At 33.1% G+C, this 17711-nt stretch overlaps 2 protein-coding genes across 2 annotated transcripts; one reads left to right on the plus strand and one right to left on the minus strand.

The window, feature by feature from the left end:
• Nucleotides 1–3616: 3616 nt before the first annotated feature.
• Nucleotides 3617–16451, minus strand: LOC144851529 (uncharacterized). Its single transcript, XM_078709042.1, has 7 exons — nt 16265–16451; nt 7287–7502; nt 6477–6620; nt 6004–6252; nt 5374–5545; nt 4301–4968; nt 3617–3962 (listed from the first exon to the last, which is right to left on the minus strand). The coding sequence occupies exons 2-7, from the start codon at nt 7489–7491 to the stop codon at nt 3790–3792; spliced, it is 1611 nt and encodes a 536-aa protein (XP_078565168.1). The 5' UTR covers nt 7492–7502; nt 16265–16451; the 3' UTR covers nt 3617–3789.
• LOC144852317 (52 kDa repressor of the inhibitor of the protein kinase-like) lies at nt 12306–15517 on the plus strand. The gene is made up of 6 exons (XM_078710096.1): nt 12306–12846; nt 13041–13207; nt 13345–13791; nt 13965–14237; nt 14584–14800; nt 15042–15517. Exons 1-6 carry the CDS (start codon nt 12306–12308, stop codon nt 15515–15517), a joined length of 2121 nt encoding a protein of 706 aa, XP_078566222.1.
• Nucleotides 16452–17711: the final 1260 nt, after the last annotated feature.

Below are 17711 nucleotides of genomic sequence, written 5' to 3' on the forward strand. Positions count from 1 at the left end.
ATATTGAGGTAACATGCGCAGAACACATTATGTGCGTCTGAGCATGCAAATATATACGATATAGTAACCATTTATGTCGAAAAATAAAAGGGTCGAAAAATGGCAATTTTTTGATAAAATCCCTGTAGTATAGTAAGGGATTTTTTCGAAAAATGGCCAAAATATCAAGTTTTTAAAATTCAATTTTTATGCGATAATATTGCTGTATATGATCATACAATATCTTATAGTGCCATAGAAATCAATTAAGTCGAAAAATAAAAGGGTCGAAAATTGGCCATTTTTTGAAAAAATCCCTGTACTATAGTAAGGGATTTTTTCGAAAAATTGCCAAAATATCAAGTTTTTAAAATTCAATTTTTATGCGATAATATTGCTGTATATGATTATACAATATCTTATAGTTCGATAGAAACCATTTATGTCAAAAAATAAAAGGGTCGAAAAATGGCAATTTTTTGATAAAATCCCTGTAGTATAGTAAGGGATTTTTTCGAAAAATGGTCAAAATATCAAGTTTTTAAAATTCAATTTTTATGCGATAATATTGCTGTATATGATCATACAATATCTTATATTGCCATAGAAACCATTCATGTCGAAAAATAAAAGGGTCGAAAATTGGCCATTTTTTGAAAAAATCCCTGTACTATAGTAAGGGATTTTGTCGAAAAATGGCCAAAATATCAAGTTTTTAAAATTCAATTTTTATGCGATAATATTGCTGTATATGATCATACAATATCTTATAGTGCTATAGAAACCATTTATGTCGAAAAATAAAAGGGTCGAAAATTGGCCATTTTTTGAAAAAATCCCTGTACTATAGTAAGGGATTTTTTTCGAAAAATGGCCAAAATATCAAGTTTTTGAAATTCAATTTTTATGCGGTAATATTGCTGTATATGATTATACAATATAGTATAGTGCCATAGAAACCATTTATGTCGAAAAATAAAAGGGTCGAAAATTGGCCATTTTTTGAAAAAATCCCTGTACTATAGAGTAAGGGATTTTTTCGAAAAATGGCCAAAATATCAAGTTTTTGAAATTCAATTTTTATGCGGTAATATTGCTGTATATGATCATACAACATCTTATAGTGCCATAGAAACCATTTAAGTCGAAAAATAAAAGGGTCGAAAATTGGCCATTTTTTGAAAAAATCCCTGTACTATAGTAAGGGATTTTTTCGAAAAATGGCCAAAATATCAAGTTTTTAACATTCAATTTTTATGCGATAATACTGCTGTATATGATCATACAATATCTTATAGTGCCATAGAAACATTTATGTCCAAAAATAAAAGGGTCGAAAATTGGCCATTTTTAGAAAAAATCCCTGTACTATAGTAAGGGATTTTTTCGAAAAATGGCCAAAATATCAAGTTTTTGAAATTCAATTTTTATGCGGTAATATTGCTGTATATGATTATACAATATAGTATAGTGCCATAGAAACCATTTATGTCGAAAAATAAAAGGGTCGAAAATTGGCCATTTTTTGAAAAAATCCCTGTACTATAGTAAGGGATTTTTTCGAAAAATGGCCAAAATATCAAGTTTTTGAAATTCAATTTTTATGCGGTAATATTGCTGTATATGATCATACAACATCTTATAGTGCCATAGAAACCATTTAAGTCGAAAAATAAAAGGGTCGAAAATTGGCCATTTTTTGAAAAAATCCCTGTACTATAGTAAGGGATTTTTATGCGATAATATTGCTGTATATGATCATACAATATCTTATAGTGCCATAGAAACATTTATGTCCAAAAATAAAAGGGTCGAAAATTGGCCATTTTTAGAAAAAATCCCTGTACTATAGTAAGGGATTTTTTCGAAAAATGGCCAAAATATCAAGTTTTTAAAATTCAATTATTACGCGTTTATATTGCTGTATATGATCATATACTGCTTTATGATCATCTTATAGTACCATAGAACCCAGTTATGTCGACAAATAAAAAGTTCGAAAATTGGCCATTTTTCGAAAAAATCCCTGTACTATAGTAAGGGATTTTTTCGAAAAATGGCCAAAATATCAAGTTTTTACAATTCAATTATTATGCGTTTATATTGCCGTATATGATCATATATTGCTTTATGATCATCTTATAGTACCATAGAACCCAGTTATGTCGAAAAATAAAAGGGTCGAAAATTTGCCATTTTTTGAAAAAATCCCTGTACTATAGTAAGGGATTTTTTCGAAAAATGGCCAAAATATCAAGTTTTTGAAATTCAATTTTTATGCGGTAATATTGCTGTATATGATTATACAATATAGTATAGTGCCATAGAAACCATTTATGTCGAAAAATAAAAGGGTCGAAAATTGGCCATTTTTTGAAAAAATCCCTGTACAGTAAGGGATTTTTTCGAAAAATGGCCAAAATATCAAGTTTTTGAAATTCAATTTTTATGCGGTAATATTGCTGTATATGATCATACAACATCTTATAGTGCCATAGAAACCATTTAAGTCGAAAAATAAAAGGGTCGAAAATTGGCCATTTTTTGAAAAAATCCCTGTACTATAGTAAGGGATTTTTTCGAAAAATGGCCAAAATATCAAGTTTTTAAAATTCAATTTTTATGCGATAATATTGCTGTATATGATCATACAATATCTTATAGTGCCATAGAAACATTTATGTCGAAAAATAAAAGGGTCGAAAATTGGCCATTTTTTGAAAAATTGCCAAAATATCAAGTTTTTAAAATTCAATTTGTTTGCGTCTATATTGCTGTATATGATCATATATTGCTTTATGATCATCTTATAGTACCATAGAACTCAGTTATGTCGAAAAATAAAAAGGTAGAAAATTGGCCATTTTTCGAAAAATTGCCAAAATATCAAGTTTTTAAAATTCAATTATTTTGCGTTTAAATTGCTGTATATGATAATATATTGCTTTATGATCATCTTATAGTACCATAGAACCCAGTTATGTCGAAAAATAAAAAGGTCGAAAAATGGCCAAAATATCAAGTTTTTAAAATTCAATTAATACGCGTTTATATTGCTGTATATGATCATATATTGCTTTATGATCATCTTATAGTACCATAGAACTTAGTTATGTCAAAAAATAAAAAGGTCGAAAATTGGCAATTTTTCGAAAAAATCCCTGTACTATAGTAAGGGATTTTTTCGAAAAATGGCCAAAATATCAAGTTTTTAAAATTCAATTATTACGCGTTTATATTGCTGTATATGATCATATATTGCTTTATGATCATCTTATAGTACCATAGAACTCAGTTATGTCGAAAAATAAAAAGGTCGAAAAATGACCAAAATATCAAGTTTCCTTTTTTGGTATGTGCAGAATCACTCTATGTGTTCTGTTTTTTGATATGTTCAAAATAACCACATTTGAAAAACAAAAATTTCTAAAAAAGGACAAAATATGACTTCCTAAAAAATGTAATTATTATGCAATAATATTGTATATATATTGCATTATGGTGTTCCAGTCATAGTGAGTACAAATTATGTAAAACAAAAAGTTTTCAATTACTAGATAGAGGCGATAATCATCTCATGCGTTTATAATATGTCATGTTTATAGTTATGTGGCTCACCAAAATCCAATACAGTAAAACTGTTCTCATTTTTATTTATTTAACACAACTCTAGTTACTGTAACGTCATTATGTTAAAAAAGGTTAACTTCACTCTTTCATTCTCTTCCCTGGTACAACAAAAACATTGCTTAATATAAAAACCAATAACTTCTTCATAAATTCTCTTCCATAATACAAAATATGTTTAGTTTATATCTTGTTTGTGATCACATTTGTTAAGTCATCTTCATACAAAAGGTAATGTTTCATAACATTTGTAATGTCCATTTTATCTACAAATTCTTTAATATGTTGGAGACCTTTGGGTCGAAGAATTTCCCGGATTGCAAGGCGACACAGATGCTGCAGACGGCCAGGAACTTCTGCACAATAAAACAAATGTAAAACAAGTTTAGGAACACAACAAAAAAATATGGTGCGTGCTTGTAAAATTTGTAGGTATATAATCTATAACAGCATACTGTAATTCTTAAGATAGATTGAAAATTAATTCCTTGTGCCTGGTATGGTTCAAATTCAAAATTCAAAAGCTAAATCAAAACGATGAAGTAAAACAGCCTAAAGGACTATATGTAAACAGGTTCAATATCTATATCCGATATATTTCTTATCCTACAGGTATAAATATGTTATATGTATATAATATAATAAATTACAGATAGATTAAGTAAAAAGATACAGTATACTATAAATAAAATACCTAGGAATTGTTTGATATGTGGCCAGTAGGGCAAGCAGTTTATGAGCAGCACTGAGCATGGGCACACTTTATTCACTCTATGAGCATAGCAAACCGCTAGGCTGATACTCCTCTGCAAGTAACTTGTATCGTATCCACGCAAATCAAACATACACACGCAAGATGAAAAACAGTTTAATTGCGGTTTCAATCCGCAGTCCAACAGATACTTGTACATGTGCAGGCTGGCAAAATCAGCAACTTTTTGGTAAAAACGAATTACTTTTGTGCATTTACAATTCATTTTTAAACCATAGCTGAATAATCTGTTCATCTCCGATATATCATCACATCCTTTACGAGTCCCTGTGGCAAAAAATACATCTTTTAAATAGCACCCTCCAAACCCATCTTCTTCGCAATGAAGACGGGCTCCTTTCGAGAGGAGAAAAGTAAACAGTTTTCTGGATTTTGAGTCGTACGAAAAGCGCAAAGGTGACTTAACGTCAAACTTCTTTGGTAATTTTTTATGTGTGTGGATAAAGCCTGTATTGACATCCACCCCGTAACTTAGAATGAGTTCTGCTGCTTCTACGTTGTCATTAACTGTGGTGCAATGTAAAGGAGTCCATCCATTCACTCCACATTTATATTCCAGTTGAGTGACGGGCAGTAACAGCTTCAGTGATCTAAAAAAGGAAATAACTTAACAGATTAATTTGTAAATACAGTAAAACATCCTTAAGGGTCTTTTACACCTATCTCGGTACGGTTCTGGTCTGGCGAATAGAACGTCAATGTTTTGTTTTCACAACGCTCCACGCAGCTGTGCGCCAATCAATATGCGTCAAATGATATGCGCGTAGCCATGTATAATTGAAACATTGACGCTCAATTGATCTGCAGACGGCGGACCGGAACCAGACCGGAAAAGGTGTGAAAGACCCTTCAGGATGCTATACTGTATTGACTAGGGATCAGGATTATCTTTTTCAACCTCAGGGTTGTTAAAATGCAGGGCATAGATAAACATTTAAGCTTGGTTGCAGAGTGCAGTGTGTCAGATAATTTAGAGTAACATTTTATTTTCATACTCAAGTCGATTTTTTTCAGCAGCAAAATGAATTGCTTTATAGGCATCTTCAGTTAAAAGGTTGGGATCGGCACCGGAGTCAAGTAAGTATTTTATACAGTCTGTGTGTCCCTCTTGAGCTGCTATGTGTAAAGCTGTTGCACCATCAAATATCTGGGTATTGACACTACCACCTAGGACACAAAAAACACGTCAACAACCAACATATGAAGCATCAATGGTGAATATAGCTATAATTATGGACATACTGTAGGTTAACTTGCACAGTATTAGGGAGTCTTTGATGGCAGTTTCAGTTCCAGTTTTATTTCACACAACATATTACACTATATATACATTTGTACTTATAAATAATAATAAAATATTTAATTGTGTGTGGAGATTACAATAAGCCATTGAGTGAGGAAGCTCAAAAATTGAAATCCTCGGAATATCTACACTGCGTACACAAATCACTGCTGCGCCATTAAGATAAGCACATGTGTGTGTGGGGGGGGGGGGGGGAAGTGATGTTAACTAGTGCACTTGTTGGCACAAATAAGTAATGTATTGATGAGTTATTCTCCTTAGTTGCTTTAAAAACTAAAAGAAAAAATCTGTTTTAAAGTTTTATATTCAAATAATTTCATACCAGCTTCAACAAGCATTTTCAGACACTGAGTATTGCCATACTGGGCTGCGACAAAAGTAGGTGTCATGCCGTCAACATCTTCTGAATCAACTTGACCCCCAGCCTTCAAGAGTTTGACAAGAATAGCTTGGTTGCCTCCCCATGCTGCAGCATGCAGTGGGGACTGTTCACTCATGTCCACAGCGTTAACATCAGTTGTCTTACATTCAAGCAACAGGTCAACACACTTCTCATGATTTTGATCACAAGCTGAAAAGATCAAACACATTCATTTGGCGTGTCATACATCAGTAAATAATGAGATGAATTTCCTCTAGCAGTTGCTTAATTTGCTTAATGGTAACAAATCAGACTGGCATGTGAGAAGGCACAGACACCTGCAGCTCTTGTCATTCCATTTCTCACCAAGACACTCGGTTTCCTCCTTCTCTGCACTAGGTACTGGTTTTGGTTACCATTAAATGGCTACTGACCTTCAAATAGGGGAGTAGCATGTTCATTATTTGGTAGGGTTGAATTAGCACCAGCCTTTAGTAGCACTTCTAATGTCTCTGCATGGCCTGCATGGACTGCTAAAAATACACTAGTTTCTCCTTCAAAAGTTTGCCCATCAATTTCTGTAAATAAAAATGTTTTATACAATCATTTCATACCATACACAACACACAAAAAACAGTAGGCCTATAGAGCATACATATTGCTGTACAATCAAGGCTGTAGTGAGAGGTTAAAAACAGACAAGCAATTATGCACTTGTCAATTGTATGACCCACTATACGACCCCCGGGAGTCATTTGTCCGATGTGCATCATTCCTTATTCCTTACCTGTAGGTGACCATGATGCACCCATTTTGACCATGTTGTTTATGATATGGTGGGTGGTAAGTGACGGAAATTGACACACCTTGTTCATTGATGTGACGTACCATCTAGGCTTTTTTACGCACCCCTGCGTCAGTAATTATTTGTAAATGACACACCTGTGACACATCTCTCCCGGGGGTCATATAGTGGGTCATACAATTGACAAGTGCATTAAGATTCTTTAAATATAACTATTAATATAAAATATGACATAATGTGCTGGGGAATTTTTAAATTTAAAAAAAATATTTGTTTAAAAAGCCTGCTGGCTACAGCCTTTTGCAATGGATTTTGATATAGTGGAGGTCGAGAATTGTAACAACATTGTAAAATAAAGTGCTAAACTTAAGTTATATGCAAAACATTGCAACTTTCAAAACTTAAGGGGAGGCTGGTGAACACTACAAATGATTATCACCTGTACTGTCATGATTTAGCAACAACTTCAAACAGTTAACATTGCCAGCCGCAGCTGCTTCATGTACAGGAAACCAGCCTCGATTGTCAGCTATGTTTACACGACAACCCTTATCTATTAGTTTACTCAGTGTGTCCGCATCACCTGCCTTGACTGCTGAGCCTACAGTGGAGCAGCGATCTGGATATGCCTCCTTGAAATCCATGGCACCAAAAACTGGTTTAAAATAACACAAAAAAAAAGAGAAATTAAATTGTACTCACTAATTATTAACTCGCTGAATGAAGGAAGGCCAATGAAAACAAACTTGCACATTTAATATTTGCAATAAGTAGAAGGGGACGGAAAAATATAGCTAATTTTTTTGTAAATTGTATATAAAAGCACTCAGATAATGTACAGAGGGCAGTATAATGATATAAGCAGTGAGTTAGGCAGATCATAAGTCAGCTCTCCTTAATTGCCTAAGTCACACAGCTGACTTAGGCAGAAACACAAAAAATATAGTATATTGATATAAGCAGTGAGTTAGGCAGATCATAAGTCAGCTCTCCTTAATTGCCTAAGTCACACAGCTGACTTGGTCAGAAACACAAGAAATATAGTATATTAATATAAGCAGTGAGTTAGGCAGAAAACAAAATTATGACTTAGACACTTTTGTTATGAGGCTGTCGATATCATCTATATACAAAAAATGCTACCTTTAAGTAACAAAATTTAATAGCATCAGCTCTTCAGATTAAAATTAACACTGATGAATTTAGAAAAGGAAAGTAGAAATAAAAGAGAAAGAATTTGTAACAAATGGGTTAAAAAATACTACTATTAAATACTATAAAAATGTATTTCTTATTTTATTTTAAAAATCATCAGTCTTCTGTTCTTAATTGCCTAAGTCTAATTTAATTTATTGTGATGTTCAGATAATATTTATTTAGATAATGAATGAATATATACAAAATAGAAAAAAGATATTAAAGTGAACATAGATAAAGCAGTAATTGGTAGTCATTATTATCATGGATCCCTTCTAGAAGTTAAAAACTTGTCTCGTAGGGACCCATAACAAAACACATTACTAAAAAAATAAAAATAACCTAGAATATATAATTATATAATTTAGGATAAAAAATTACAGTATAATAACATAACTAACATCTTCTTTATAAAAATTATTTAAATTATATTTCAATAGTTTCATGATAATTATAAATGAAATAACTACCGATATTGGTAAATGAAAAAAAAAAATATGTATACATAAATTATAATTCCAGTATATACTATATATACATTATATATAGTATAGATTAAAGATTGCAATAATAAACAACAACTAATATTTTGTGTAAGACATAAATAGTATATGAGTATAAATAATGATAATAAGCATATTAACTAAGCAGTATAATATTTAGATATATAATGATTCTTTAACTTTTTTCGGAAAGTAAATAATGATATTGACGTTTTGATATTTGGTGGGATATGATTCCACAAATTAGGACCTGATATAGTTATAAAAAATTTAGTTTTTGTAAGTCTAGCAAAAGGAATGTTAAAATGAGAAGTTCTTAAATTGTAATTGTGAAATTTGGTACGTTTACAGAGCATATCAATCATAGAAATAGGAAGTTGGTTTTTAAAATAATTAAACATAAAACTGGCAACTTGAACATTGTGGATATCCGTTAATTTTAATATACCAAGACGTTTAAAAAGGGGTTCAGATGAGGTTCTATATGGTGAAAAAGTAAAAATTCTAGCTGCACGTTTTTGTAATTTAGTTAATCTAGCAATATTAGAAGAGTAATCTGCAGCCCAAATAATGTTACAATACTGGAAATAAGGAAGTACAAGTGTGTTATAAAGAGAAATTAAAATATTTAGAGGGAAGAAGTGCTTAAGTCTGTTAATAATACTAATAGATCTTGATATTTTTTTCGAAACATAATTTTGATGACTGGTCCATTTGAGGTTTTCATGAATATATACACCTAAAAAAAGTATTTCAGTTTTGCGTTCAATTTGAATTCCGCCAAGAAGTATATTTAGGTCATCAACTTTTAGTTTACGTTGAGAATTGTGAAAAATTAAATAATTTGTTTTAAGAGTATTAATAAGTAATTTGTTTGAAATAAACCAGTCACAAAATGTTGTTAATTCATCATTGAATGTAGTAAATAATAAATCAATATTGGAATTAGAGTAAAATAAGGTGGTGTCGTCGGCGAAGGATATTACTTGCAATTTGTTACTGACATTAGCCAGATCATTAACATAAATAAGGAAGAGCAATGGCCCAAGCACAGATCCCTGTGGCACTCCGCAAGTAATATCCATCGTCGACGATGTACAAGATCCTAATGCAACATATTGTTTTCTATCTTTCAAATAACTATTAAACCAATTCAATGAAATACCTCTAATTCCATAGCACTCAAGTTTTTTAATTAAATTATCGTGATTAATAACATCGAAGGCCTTTGAAAGATCAATAAATAAACTTAATAAATTTTCTTTTGATTCAAATGAATTTGTAATATTATTAATAAGATCTAAAACGGCATGAGATGTAGAGTGATTTTTTCGAAAACCATATTGGCGTTTATTAAGTATATCAAATTTTGTGAGATAATCAGAAAGTTTAGTTTTTCAATAATTTTGGAAAACACTGAAAGTAGTGATATTGGCCGGTAATTAGATAATTGACTTCGTTCACCTTTCTTGAAAATGGGCACAACTTTAGCTAGTTTTAAGTGTGTTGGAAAAGTGCCAGATAAAAAAGATGAATTTATACAATGGGTAAGTTGGTGGATGATTAAGGGAGATACAGATTTTAAGACACGAGCAGTAATACCGTCAGATCCAGACCCTTTATTAGAATTTAGATTGTATATAGTTAGGTTAACATCATCAATTGAAACTGGGCTAATATAAAATGAGTTGGCAAACGCAGAATGAAGATAAGATAATGGATCAGTTATATTAGTTGGCATACTATTAATAAGATTAGGACCAATTGTAGAAAAATAGTTGTTAAACGATTCACATATCTCTTTTTGAGTTTTGTAAATATTATCACCGTCTTTAATTAGATTCGGGTGCTTGTTATTATAAGCAATAATTTGATTATTGCATCTATTGCTTGCAAAGAAGGAGTAGTTATTAATGAAAGGTATAGGGGAGTTTTCATTAAGCCATGTTTCACTGATACCGATTATGGAAAATTTGTTATTAATTGAATTCAAAAGGCATTCGAGATCGTTAACTTTGTGCGTAATGCTTCTAATATTAAGATGCAGGAGAGATAGTTTAGTATTAAAGGATGTATTAAACTTAGAATTAAATTGTGAATAATCATAAAAGCTGCATTCATCTAGGGTAACTGACTGTGAATTGAGATTATTAATTAGTTGATCAAAAGATTCATCATATTTGTAATTTTCATTGTAATTAACTGGATTAAAGGTTATGTTAGAAATATCATTGTTGTTAGTAAGTTCAGAGTTCACATTAAAGTCATAAAAAGGAAGTAAGTGAAGATAATTAACATTCATTAACAATAGCTGCGTATAGCGTTATCTAAAAAAGAAATACAGCAATAAGCATGCATGAGACTGTATACATTAATACATAATTAATGAGAAGCCAAATAAACAATTCTTGAAATATAAATATATTATAGGTAATATTTCGGTTGACGGTAAGTAGAGTCAAAGTAAAGTTAAATTATTGCGACGACTAGAATTACTCAGTAGCTTCGGGTGCATGTGCTTCCTTGAGGTTCGGGTAGTATTTAGCAAGATGATCCATGTCGATGAATGTGCGAACATAACCATTTGCATCTAAGTAACGCAACTTGTCAAGGTGGAGCCAGGCCTTTACTTTGTTGGAATGCAGGTATTTCATCGATGAGTATAATGCCTTTCTTCTACTTATCACTCTGCTGGTAAAATCATTATTTACGTAGATGTTATTATCTTTAAATTTAGGTCTCACTTTTGGAGATGCCTTGCGTACTCTTTCTTTAGTGGAATATCTGAGAAAGTATGCAACAAGTGGTCTCGGTTTATCCCTGGTGGTATTACGTGGTCCAACTCGATGGGCTCGTTGTATATCATCATTAGCGATTTTGATGCCGGTGGTATTGGAAATAAATGAGGAAAGGAAATTAACAGTACCTTCACTATCCTCCGCTTGTTCGGGTATGCCAGTAAACCTCAGATTGTTACGGCGTTGACGTCCTTCTAGGTTGTCGATTTTGTCGCGTATCTCTTCTATGCATTCCGTAGTGGATTGCTGCGTATCCTCGGCAATATCCTTCAGCTTAACATCCATGAAATCAGAATTTTCCTGCATATCGGCGTGCAAATTCCTCAGTTCTTTTTGTAAACCGGTGATTTCAAGATTGAGGATGGTAATGTCTTTTTCCAAGGAGACAATCTTGGTGACTGCGTCGCATAATGTTGATTTAATATCAGCAATGGTTTTGCAGCCCATGATTGACTTGATGAGAGTCGACAGCCAGGTGTTCGGTTCAGCGGCGCTAATATTTAAATTAGAAATATTTGGCTCTTTGTTTTCCATATTACAGTAGGCTACAGTAGGCCTAGCCTCTCTTTCTAGTAGGCCTAGGCCTGGTCCTCCAGCTAGCCCAAGCCTTACTTTTACTTTTTATTTTTTTGACCTCACCAAAAAAAAGTTTGCCTAGCCTAAAGGCTTTCTTAGGGTCCCTTAATTAAACGTAGGCTTAAATCAGAAGGCCTATCTATGAGACAATACTCAATAGGCCTAGATAAAGATTTGACATTTTAATTATAACATAATTTTTCAGTATAAACATTATTCTTAAGCAACAAACAAGTTATATAATATAAATAATTGGACTTTTTTAGTGACATTTTTGATGATGAGGCACCTGCTGAATTACCTGTACCACCACTTACTGATGATGATCAAAATGTTCCTGTACCAAATTTGATCAGTGATATTGGACTCATCATTAATTCCACAATGACTCCTGACCAAGTTTGGACAAAAATTTATGAGATGAGTGAAGCCCAGAAGATTCACCTAGCAACATCACATTACAAGCCGCCTCCAAATTTCAGATTCCCAACCGTTCAAATGAACGGCTATTCAAGAGCATTTCAAGCACAGTGGCTAAAACAGTATTCTTGGTTAGTATACAGTCAAGAATTAGATGGAGTATTTTGTCTCCCATGTGCACTATTCTGTAGTGACCGGTACACAAAAGGATCTCTTGTCAATTCACCTTTTACTAAATGGGTAAAACTGTCTGACACTCTACATGGAAAGAATGGGCATATCCATAAATCGTATCATGATGATTCAGTTATGGCAATGACCACCTTCATTAAGAGCTGCAAAAATCCAACTGCTACAATACCCTGTCACTTTAGCAATAGCTTGCAAATAGCAATTCAAGAAAACCGGCAAATCCTAAAGAGAATCATACAAGCTGTGCTGTTCTGCGGTCGTCAGTGTATTGGTTTCAGGGGTGATGGTGAGCATCAAGATTTTGGGAATCCAGGTTAGTTTCAAAACTATTGTGTAACTAAACAATTCAGAAAAGTTGTGCAGTTACTGTTGACATCATCTTGACAAAGTCTATTGGATATTTTGATCAGTTTTTCTTTAGTTCAATCAACAAACAAACTTTAATTTTTCATTTTTGGTTGTTTACTGTTTGTTACAAATATTAATTGGCATTATTTTATTTTTCAGGAAACTTTATAGCATTTCTCCGTCAACTAGCAAAAGCAGATCCGTTGTTGGAAAAGCATCTTTCGGTGCCTCAGAGGAGAAATTCGACATACATGTCTCCTATGTCCCAAAACGAGATTATTAACATAATAGGATTTAAACAAATCAGAGAAGGCATTCTGCAAGAGGTATGTTTAGAAAAACATGAATAATGAAACTCATAGCTAATTACAATTAATTCTCCTCAACAATTGTTTAATAATATATAACAATACTTTTTTTGGCGCCATTTAATTTGTGAGATATATACTTTTATTACTGCTAGATACGAGAAAGTTCTATGTACACCGTATTAGCTGATGAGGTATCATCTCACAACGTGGAACAACTAGCATTTTGCGTACGCTTTGTCGATACAGATTTGAACATCAGGGAAGAGTTTCTGGACTTCCATCGAATGGAAAATACAAGTGGAGCAGCTATCGCAGATGCTATACGTTCCATGTTGCGCAAGTTCAATGTACCACTTGAGAACATGAGAGGCCAGGGATATGACAGGGCTGCTGCCATGTCAAGCTGTAGAGTGGGTGTACAAGCTCGATTAAAGGAAGATTCACCACTTGCAACCTTTACGCACTGCGCTGGACATTGCTTGAACTTGGTGATAGCAAAAGCCTGTTCATTGCCAGCAATTAGGAACATGGTGGACACGTTAAAGGAAGCTTGCCTCTTCTTTAACTGGAGCCCGAAAAGAGAAGGCCTACTGAAAGAGGTATAGGCCAATTTTTCAATATTTCTTTTTAGAAATTGTTGCTTAATAATAATTATGCTGGCATTCTAATCATGGTATCAAATTTGTTAGGTGGATATGGTAACTATTTAATTAGCTCCATTTTGCAAAATTTTTCAATTGGTAAAATTTAACATTTAAAAATTTGTTTTAAGGTTATTAACAAAGATGAGCATAACGCCAAAAAAAAAAAGCCATTGCTCAACTTGTGCAAGACCAGATGGGCGGAGAGACACGAAGCCTACCAGCATTTTAATGATGCATTCCCACACCTGGTCACAACACTAGAAATAATTGCACATGGTCTGCATCTGGATGGCAAATATGATGCACAACATACAGGGCCCTGGAGTTCAGACACAAAGAAGCGTGGAAGTTCCCTTCTAAGGGCGTTGTTAGACTTTCAGTTTATAGTCGCCTTTAAATTGGTCTATCATAGCCTCTCGCACCTCCATGGTGTAACCATAAAATTGCAAAAGAGGGCACGGACATAATTGAAGCACATCAAATGGTTAGTCTACTTTTAATGTCTTTAAACCAGCATAAGAATGATGATCACTTGATGATTATAAAATAGAATTAAACAAATGCAGAAATTATAATTGCTTTATAAAATTTCAAATGATGTTAACTAGAATATATACTAAACCTTGAACAGCAAAAAAGTTAACATTTATTTTTAAATGTGATAATGTTTGACAATGATTGATAAGCTTTGCAAAAAAAACACACATTTATTAAACAAATTCCCAGTACACATTTGTTTTGTTACAGATAAATAATGTACAAGACACATACACAAATATAAGAAGAGGAGAAGTATTCGAAGGATACTATGATTTAGCCTGTTTGATGGCGAGAAAGGTGGATGTGCAACCGAGCATGCCCAGAGCTGTCGTAAGACAGGTGCACAGGGCCAATGCCCCAGCAACTACACCAGAGCAATACTACCAACGAAACCTTGCTTTTCCATTCATAGATCACATACTTAGTGAACTAAATGCAAAGTTTTCTTGTGAGTTTTTAGTCAATGCATACACTCTTATTTTTAATAAAATAATATAAATCATCATTATATTAAACTGTTGTTTTTCAGTTTTCAGATTTAATTTTTATAAAACTTGATTTATGGTTTAAGAAAAATAATTTACTAAGTACCATATTTTAATATTGAAAACATTTTAATTCTCATTCAATTACTGTATATATGGTTTTTATTCAATATTTTTTAGAGCTAGAGGTAACCAGTTCAAAGCTCTTAGCACTAGTACCATCTCTAATAATCGAGAAAAATATTGATATTTCTGAAGCAGTCAACCTGTATCACAATGACTTACCATCACCAGAGCTTGTCAGCAGTGAGATCATGCGGTGGCGGAGGCAGTTTGCAGACAAGGCCATTGCAGATGTGCCTAGCTCTTGTGCTGCAGCTATTAAAATGTGTGATGAGGAAATGTTTCCTAATGTTTTCACGCTATTGAAGTTAGCTTGTACATTACCAGTTACTTCTTGCGAGTGTGAAAGAAGTGCAAGCGTTCTAAGGCGATTAAACACCTATGCCCGATGTACAATGCATCAAGAAAGACTTGCATCTCTTGCACTAATTCATATCCATTATGATACATACATTGATATGGATGAGACGATCAACATCTATGCTGATATGTATCCTCGAAGAATGCAACTTAAAAACTTGATCTATAACTAAATGTAATGAATGCATTGAGGATTGACACTCTCCCAGTGTTATAAACAAAGGCCCAATTGTACTTTTATCATGTTGTATTTTATACAATAACATATTGGTGCTGTAATGAATGCATTGAGGATTGACACTCTCCCAATGTTATAAACAAAGGCCCAATTGTACTTTTATCATGTTGTATTTTATACAATAACATATTGGTGCTGTAATGTATGCATTGTAACAACATAATTTATGTATTTATACATTTTTCCTGGAAATATTTTTCATTAAACCAAAGAATTTCACTGTGTAAACTTGAATAAAAATGGTGCCGAGTTAAATTGGTACGTGTACGTAGGCCTACATGTTTGTTTTTTAATGTTTATAGGAAAAGAAATTATTTAAGGGCCTAATATAATATCCTTTTTTTGCAACAATAAAGCTGTATTTCAGTACTAACTTCCATAATACTGTATTGTACTATATAATTTCTCTGCATAACTCAGATTTTAGTAGGTAAAAAATGTCTCTGTAAGCTGATTAAAACAATCGAAATTGCTCTGAGAGCCAAAGCTTCCAGGGGCCTTTCGGCCCCTGGACCCCGACCGGGGGCCCTTGGCGGCCCCCTGGCCCCCAGCCTACGGTTGCTCGCTGCGCTCGCTAAATACTTGGTGTCAAGAGAACCCCCCCCCCTGATGCATTCTGGCTACGGGCCTGTCCACGTTGGCCATTGTAGATGTTTAGTTAGAATAAATAACAAAAGTGTACCTATATTTAATGCAACCGATACGTTCACTATCCAGGTAGGTATACAGGTCTCATGCAGTTAGTAGCTTATCCTTGCAACATGCTATCACAGGTAAGCGAGTACTGTATCTAAAAACGTATACGTGTGAGAGCTCCGCTCAAACACGTCTGCACTCGACGAAGGACAATGTACACACAGCTGACTTAGGCAGAAACACAAAAAACGATCTGAGCATGTGCAAATGTATATAAAAGCACTCAGATAATGTACAGAGGGCAGTATAATGATATAAGCAGCAGAGCCATATATATAAAGAGTTACGACATTGAAAATTAGAAGCCATTTTTGTGTCAAAGAATTCGCACGCTGACGGCGCGCGCGTCTCTTTTGTATAGCGTTTTCCTATAGTTCATGCATTATTTTTAGATTTTTTTGTCTATGAAATAACGTTTATATTCTGTTTTTATTTTATTAATTAATTTTATTAATGGTATTAATTTGGTAACATATATATATTGTGTCTATAATAACAAAAGAATAAATGCTAGGGCCTACATGCAAGTCAGGATACATCAAAGCATGAACCAATACAAAAAACACACAAATTCACCCCTCTTTTTATACAGTATATGGCTCTCTGTGTGTTTTTGACACAAACTTTCAGAGACTCGTTCATCATTTCATTTGTAATAATTTGCCTTTATTATTTTAATATTGTCCATACCCTATTCAATATATTAACAAATATATCCACGACACTTTATTATTTTATTTAGTCATCAAAGCATGCATTATGAATTGAAAATATTACATAATTGTTATTAATAGGACGTAGTTATGGGATGTTTCGTTCCAAAATCAATCAATCGAACTTTATAATGTACTAGCGCAAGCGCGCGCAATATTCTTTGCCGCAAGTACTTCTGTACGCTGTGCACATCGATATTTCACCGTAAAATGTGCAACTACAATTTTTTAAATATAAGAAAAAGTTTAAAGTATTTTCTTGCTCCTATACTTTACATGCATTAACGGAGACAAGTTTGACACAAATTGATCTGCATATCACGTGACTATAATCCAATGTCGTAACTCTTTATATATATGGCTCTGATAAGCAGTGAGTTAGGCAGATCATAAGTAAGCTCTCCTTAATTGCCTAAGTCACACGGCTGACTTAGGCAGAAACACACAAAAAAATAATATATTGATATAAGCAGTGAGTTAGGCAGATCATAAGTCAGCTCTGCTTAATTGCCTAAGTCACACAGCTGACTTAGGCAGAAACACAAAAAATATAGTATATTGATATAAGCAGTGAGTTAGGCAGAAAAAAAATTATGACTTACACACTTTTGTTATGAGGCTGTCGATATCATCTATATACAAAAAATACTACCTTTAAGTAACAAAATTTAATAGCATCAGCTCTTCAGATTAAATTTAACACTGATGGTTTTAGAAAGG

Source organism: Antedon bifida, chromosome 9 (assembly GCF_963402885.1).
Source record: "Antedon bifida chromosome 9, ecAntBifi1.1, whole genome shotgun sequence".
Taxonomy (NCBI): Eukaryota; Metazoa; Echinodermata; class Crinoidea; order Comatulida; family Antedonidae; genus Antedon; species Antedon bifida.

Excerpts from the sequence above, each read along its gene's own strand:
- LOC144851529 (XM_078709042.1), bottom strand. The coding sequence starts at position 7,491 with ATGGATTTCAAGGAGGCATATCCAGATCGCTGCTCCACTGTAGGCTCA. Across the intron at positions 6,621-7,286 it reads GCTAAATCATGACAGTACAG|AAATTGATGGGCAAACTTTT; the intron begins GTGATAATCATT and ends TTTTATTTACAG. Across the intron at positions 5,546-6,003 it reads GAAAATGCTTGTTGAAGCTG|GTGGTAGTGTCAATACCCAG; the intron begins GTATGAAATTAT and ends TTTGTGTCCTAG.
- LOC144852317 (XM_078710096.1), top strand. The coding sequence starts at position 12,306 with ATGACTCCTGACCAAGTTTGGACAAAAATTTATGAGATGAGTGAAGCC. Across the intron at positions 12,847-13,040 it reads TCAAGATTTTGGGAATCCAG|GAAACTTTATAGCATTTCTC; the intron begins GTTAGTTTCAAA and ends TTTATTTTTCAG. Across the intron at positions 14,801-15,041 it reads ATTCATAGATCACATACTTA|AGCTAGAGGTAACCAGTTCA; the intron begins GTGAACTAAATG and ends AATATTTTTTAG.